This window comes from Mercurialis annua, linkage group LG7 (assembly GCF_937616625.2).
Source record: "Mercurialis annua linkage group LG7, ddMerAnnu1.2, whole genome shotgun sequence".
Lineage (NCBI taxonomy): Eukaryota > Viridiplantae > Streptophyta > Magnoliopsida > Malpighiales > Euphorbiaceae > Mercurialis > Mercurialis annua.
The window spans coordinates 2,769,396-2,776,496 of record NC_065576.1 but is presented as its reverse complement, the minus strand read 5'-3'; the positions used below and the strand labels follow the sequence as shown (position 1 = coordinate 2,776,496).

At 30.3% G+C, this 7,101-nt stretch overlaps 1 protein-coding gene across 1 annotated transcript; it reads right to left on the bottom strand.

The window, feature by feature from the left end:
* Positions 1-1,961: 1,961 nt before the first annotated feature.
* Positions 1,962-4,583, bottom strand: LOC126655598 (uncharacterized). The gene is made up of 6 exons (XM_050349831.1): positions 4,578-4,583; positions 4,016-4,351; positions 3,861-3,913; positions 2,611-2,787; positions 2,417-2,497; positions 1,962-2,336 (listed from the first exon to the last, which is right to left on the bottom strand). Exons 1-6 carry the CDS (start codon positions 4,581-4,583, stop codon positions 2,168-2,170), a joined length of 822 nt encoding a protein of 273 aa, XP_050205788.1. The 3' UTR covers positions 1,962-2,167.
* Positions 4,584-7,101: the final 2,518 nt, after the last annotated feature.

The window sequence follows — 7,101 nt, the reverse complement described above, 5'->3', positions numbered from 1 at the left end:
CCCAATTAAATTCCAGAATACCCGATGGCTTTCACAATAATAGCTGCGGAAAGTGAAACCATATGATGAAACCAACAAATAAAAAAGGTTTTTTTTTTTTACAAAAAGACATATTTTCAGCTAATTAATTATAAAACTACGCTCTAATTCTTCTTCTTTTATTATATAAAAATATGTTTTTTTGTTAGATCATTGGTAGTTGATATATCTTTATAAAGAAAAGTTAAAAAAAAAAGTATTTTTACAATAACAAAAAATTAGAGCGTATTATTACAAAAGTTTTTAAAAAAAAAAGAACTTGCTGCTGTCATATTAAAATTAACAAAATACATGCACGTTTCAAGAAACCCACTGATTTTGAAGTGTACCCATTAAACCACTTAAACTAAAAACAAATGCTCCCACTGAAAAATCTCTTCTCTTCTCCATTATATATATCCGAAGTTAGCATCAATTCTCTTATTTATATCTCAAAATATATCCACTTCACTTAACTTGCAAGAAAAGTAAATGGCTCTACTTATTTCTCAATCTCAGCAATCTCTGTCAACAGATGACATAGAAAACCAGACAAAGCTTGAAGTTGGTCCTGTCAGTAGCCAACTTCACTTGATATCAACTCATTCTTCTTCTTCTTCTTCGAAGGCTTTGGACAGAGATGTGATCCTCAAACGCATTCGCCACCATAAAAGCTTGAACAAGTTTCGAAACGCTTTTCAAGCTCTGGTTGAGAGCGGTTCATCACAGCATGATAGTTATCATATCGACCTTCAAGACTCATTTTCTTCTCCTTAAGCTCATTGTGTTTGTAAAGCTTTTGATAACATTTTGTTATGATTTATAATGGGAAGAATTGGATTTGCATTTTTATTTTATTTTTACTAGCTTTATGTTTCAATGCAGCTAGGAATGTGCATTTGGTTTGAACTAAACTGAAGTGAACCGAACTTTTATTTTTTTTAAACCACCCGAAACAAATTTATAAAGATGTAACTTTCTCAAATCAAATCAAAGCAAAATCAGTCAGCTCGATTGTTTTTCAGTTCAATCCAATTTTTTTTGTTCAGTGTGCACTAAAAATGAACTGAAATTTTACATGTTCGAAACCTGACAGAATAAAAAAAGTGAAATTCTTACGTTGTCAAACCGAATCAAACTAAACTCCGAATCAAACTAAACTCATCAATATGGTTTGGTTATTCTGTTTGATTCAGTTTTTGGGACACCTTAACATGTAGCCATAGACGGCGATAATTGATAAGCGGAGCTCTTAGCCGTTGCCACGGATATTGAGGGTTCGTAAAACGGAAAGAATGATGCAGCAATTTAAAAATCCATTTAGTGGATTGTAAAAGATTCAATTCAGTACAAAATCAAAATTGTGAAAAGCACTAAGAAATTGTGATTCTAATTCATTGTTATTAGTATAGTTGATCCTCTTATGCATGATATGATTAGTCCACTAATATTCAGAAAAGTTGAGCAATAAAGTTCCATATTTTATGAAGTGCCAATTAGATGAACCAAATTTGGAGACATTGTAGGAATCCAATCAAAATAGTGGCATATCAAAAATAATTGAATCTAGAGGCTAAAAATTAGTATAGGCAAAATGCTTAATGGTAACAATCTCTTCAAAAGATACAATAAGAACCACATAATTGGCTGGGTGTAAATTCAGTTTGAACCGAGCCAACCAAAATTTTGGGGTTTTTTTAAAACCGAATTGAATCCATCAGTTTGATTGATTATTTAGTTCAATTAGGTTTGTACCATAACTTACCTGACATTATTTAATATTAGAAACCAACCCAAAGCGGAAAACCAAAAACAAGTTATATTATCAATCAAACATAACCAAATTTTCCGGCTCTATTATAACCAAATTTCCCGGTTCTGTTTGATTATTCAGTTAGTTTGGTTTCGTAAACTCCTATTATTGACATCCCATAGAACAAAAATTTAATTAACCGGGCCCTTAATCATTCATAATCATTCGACGATTACAAAATTGCACTCTAGTGTTACTGCTGATAGCAAATCTAAGAACTGCTTCACCAAGGATCAACTCTATGGCATTAATTTCTCTGAAAAGATTCATTTCTAACACTGGCTGTATGGTACACTATAGCAAAAGGATACATCAAAAAGAGGAGAGACAAGTTTATCATTTCTTACTTAACAAGCCCGATGTAGAAATGAGGCGAAGCGCTTGGTTGGAGTTGTCCAAAACTGAAGAAGATCTTGAAACCTGCATTTTCGTTTTCCTTAGGAACTCCAACGAGTTCTGTAAGCATGGTGGGGGCGATATATCCTTCAAAATAACAGTATCCGTCCTGAATAGAACAATTATACAACATCAATATTGTGTTGAAGAAGTTATTCTTAAGAAAATTTGAATTCAATTATATCTCACCCAAAAGTTTTGAGCTTTTTCTTTCTTGATGCCACCTTCGTCTCAACCTTCTCATCCTCAGAGTCTGATAAGAAAACTTTTCTGTAGACATGAACGAAATCCACTTGGTTAAAGAGTTTTACATATAGACCCATCCATAACACATGCACATTGGTACGAGATTCGCGCATGAAAGAGAGAGAGTGGGTGCATACTTCTCACGAGCTGCAAGCAGCTGAACAATGTCATTTGGAAGCATCCCTGCAGTATCTAAGGACTCCTTTTCTGTTTCAGTTTCCTCAACTTTTTGTACACTTTTATCCTGTTTAGATGACCGAGGTGTTTTCCTCTGTGCCCATTGTCTACGGCGTTCTTTACCTTCACGAACAACTCTGTACAACAAACATTAGCAAAATATAAGAGCCATGCGGAATCAATTTTTTGATGGAAAATAAACTAAATGGAAAACATTTGTTGAGGTAATAACTTATCTTCCACAGTCTAGTTGCGACTTGTACTTCCAATAACAGTTTGCTATTATGCCATGCATTCAGAATATATTGATAAGAAAGCAACTATTAAGGGACCTATCAACATTTTACTTCTTCTATATTAATTGACTGAGAGCTTATTTGGATCAATAAGTATGCAGTATGCGCCTCTATTAAATAAATAGACAGTTATACTTATACCCCCTATAAGATGGCACACATGAATACCCCCGTCCCCAGTGAAAAATCTGAATTATAATTTATATGAAAAAAACAAAACTCAGTCCCTCTTTTCCATTGACTTTAATTGAGGTTGTGTGGAGGCACCATATTCATGCATGATTCCTTCTTCAACTCTACAGTTTACTTATAGTCACAAACTAGAATGTTATCCCAGGTTTTAGCCACATCCTTCTAGCGCATTGAAGTTTTCTATCATTTTCCCAAGGTCAAATCACATCATGAACCCTACTACTGAGTTGGACTTGTGCTCTCGTATCTTCCGCAAGCCAAAACTAATGCAGCCTTATTTTAGCCCAAAGTCCAAAACTAAATGGTAGCGCCGTCGAGAAATGGCTGGGAAAGTATAATGTTTAATTAAGTAATATAAGCTGAAAAGGTGAATGGAGATGATGATTAATCCGAATCAATGCAGATTACATAGCTAAAATAACCAAGTTCCAGCAGCAATACTTAATAGGCTGATTAAACAACGCGCGCAACTATAAAAGGGCAATTAATCTCACATCAAACTCAGTTGCCTAAGTCAGCTTGAGACTTGTTAGTAAAAACATTTCCAACACTCCGGGAACTTCGGGAACGAACAGGCGAAAACACTATGCTCCACCATCCTAAATTTAGCTAAAGAATCATTACACACTAACTACCATAATTTAGCCAAAGAATGTTATACTTAGTATATAATCAAAAGTACCAATCAACAGTATAAACAAAAAACAAGAAAAAAAAAGTACCTGATTTTATTTTCTTTCTGAACTTGTCTTAAAATTTCATCTTGTTTTATTGCCTGAAAAACACATCATAATAATAAAAAGACAACATTAAAATCAAGACAACAGAAAACAAAAAATAAATGAAATTTTTGCAATACAAAACAAAGGTTTGGAACCTGTTCAGTTGTAAACTCTTCTGGTGCATCTGAATCAGAATCTTCCCTGTCCGACATTTTTAATTTTGGAGCTCTAATTTGAAAATTGTGAGGTGAATTAGGGTTTAAGAATGTTGCTGTATAGTATCTGAGCTTAGAGACGATGATTTTCTTTCTAGTTTGGAAAGGCTTGATCATGGGTTTGAAATTTAAAGCCCATTTACTGTATTTAATTGATTTATTGGGCCTTTCGGCCGTAATCTGGAGTCTAATTTTCGTGGAAAAATTACAGGAAAATGCATAAACAGTAAAACAATTTAAAAATATGCTCTTTCCAAATTTCTTTTCATTTAGTACCTACAAAGTTTTTGCTAAATTTCAAAAAAAAAATTACTTTGTTATTTCCGTACCAGAGATTTATTATAGATGTATTAAAGATATATTAATATAAGTGCATAAAATATGAAAAGAGAATTATTTTTTAGATAAAATTGAAATGTTGTTATTTGGAGCGTACTTTTGAAGGTTAAGTGATTTTTTAAGATAATTTTGTTGTTATGTTTTCTCCTCTTTAAGTATGTACATTCATTCTTTGTAAAATTTAATTTCTATTTAGCTAGTTGACTATATGGTCTAAGTAGCACGGAAACGGAAACGGAAAACGGAAACGATACGAAACGGACACGGGGAAACGAAAGTTTTTCAAAATGAAGGACACGAAACGTGGGGGAAACGTGTAAATAACAAAAATTTAGGGATATATTTATAAAAATATTATTTAAATATTTATGATAATTAACAAAATAATTCAATTTAATGTACTAAATATTTAAAATTTTATAAATATATAAAAAATATAATACAATTCAACACAAATAAGTATATTTGTTGTATTGTGGGCAATGCGAATGTAAAATTTATGGGTAACTAGTTAGATTTTTTATTTGTGGGTAATAATTTTAAATTTTTTACAAATTTTAATTTTTATTATTTACAGAAACGGCCCGAAACGTTTCGTACGGGTGTCCAAGAGTTTCCAGTTTCCGAAACGTTTCCGAAACGGGAAACACAACTTTATCGAAGTTTCCGTGCTTCTTAGTATATGGTTGAAATCAATTGGTTGAACAGTAAATTAGAGAAATTCTTAAGTAGATTCGGTCCAGCACGTCATCCGTGGACTAAACCAATCATATTATAACACCTCATTAAAATGAGGGTATTCTTTTAATATCATTATTCAAAATTGTATGCAAATAACAAATGAAATTACAAGAATACCCTCATTTTAAGGAGGTGTTATGATTCAATTGGCTTAGTTCACGGATGACGTGATAGACCGAGTCTATATAAAAATTTCTCTGTAAATTAATACTTAATAGCTACATCGGTTGATTATCTATTTGACTTTTAAAACATCAATAAAAACATTTTATGAATTTTCAATTAATTTTGTAATTGCTTTATGATAGTCTAATTTCAATTAAATATTAATTATAAATCACTGATTTTTTTAAGCTAAGATTTGCATCTATACAAAATACAAAATGAAATATTGAAGTTGTACAATTACTTGATAACTATGTTCCACATAATTTTTTCATTTTTTTTCTTCTTCTGAAATTACACCCAGGTATAACCAATATAAATAAACATAGGCCTAATAAGTAATACCTTAAACAAATTTCTCCTTGACGAGGTTAGTCAATTACAATTAATTTTTTTTTTAAAATGCAGATTATAATCTGTGTTTTACCTTTTAACTTTTTTATTATAATCCTTTATCCAATTTAATGGCCTTTTTATTAAGATAACTATATTTTTTTTGAAAAAATTTAAATCTAATCAAAGTTAATATTTTTCAATTGAAAAGTAGTATTCATCAAAATCAAAATATAATTCAAGAAACATAGAAATTTGGTCAAAATTAAAGAAGATGAAACAAATTAACTTTTTTAGATGAACGAACCTATAAATTGATTAGTTGGTTTGAACTAAAATATATTTATTAAAAATAACTAAAAATTAAGAATTTTATGGATTTTAATTAGATTTATCGTACTTGTAAAGATTATGTTTTTAAACGATTAATTTTAATTGAAGATTGTACTGAATTAGTGAAGCAGTTTACTAATTATTATTTTGTTTTTGTGGAACGCTCTGCGAATCAGACAGCGCATGTATTAGCGCAAAATGCCCGTTCCATTACAGGTCATCAGGAGTGGTTCTGCCACTTTTTTGAATTTCTCACGTCTGTAACTGCTTCTTATTTGATTTAATAAAATCATTTGGTATTCAAAAAAAGAGTCATGAATTTAGAGTTGGATACAATCTCTTATGATTAGTAATAAATAAAATTAATTATATTATATTATATCACTAAAGAATAAACTTTACAAATAATATTATGGTTTAATATGATAAAATTTAATCTATTTTATCTACAAATAATAAAATGCTAAATGCTACATAATTTTTTTGTTAATATATGTTTTGCCCTACTGCTGTCATATTTGCAACTCTTAGTCATGAATTAGGTAAACTTCCATACAATTTGTCGTCATAAATTTCTGTGATTAAGTAAAATCTGAAAGATTATAACAAATAAATAAATTAAAACAATAATCCGTCTTAATATTAAAACCAATCAATGAACACGTCATGCAAATTCTTTACTTTCTAATTCTATACGTAAATAGAGAACAAATCAAAGTCTAAGAAATTAACATGAAAATAAATAATAGAAATTGTGGTCTTTTTCTAGAAATTCCATTTATATAACATGCCAATAGTCAAATAAAGCTGCTTTGTCTATTTAAATCTAATTATTAACACATCACTGTTTTAATAATATTGACAGAATTAATACGAATTCATAATTTAAATACATACACACCAATCCTCTGATTTAATGCCATATTATTCTTTTGAATTTTATAATTTGTCTAGACTTGACTTAACGGTCTTCTATTGTTGTGTTTCACTATTTTTTAGCTCTTTTAATCTAAAAGACTTAATCACTCAAAAACCCTTCAACTTTAATTTTCTTTTCAATTACATCATAACGTAGGAAAATCCTCTCAGAACCCTCCTACTTTTAGATTCCTTTT

Coding starts and splice junctions, on each gene's coding strand:
- LOC126655598 (XM_050349831.1), bottom strand. Junction 3,914..4,015: donor AAGAGTTTACAACTGAACAG/GTTCCAAACCTT, acceptor TGTGTTTTTCAG/GCAATAAAACAAGATGAAAT. Junction 2,498..2,610: donor CTGCTTGCAGCTCGTGAGAA/GTATGCACCCAC, acceptor TCATGTCTACAG/AAAAGTTTTCTTATCAGACT.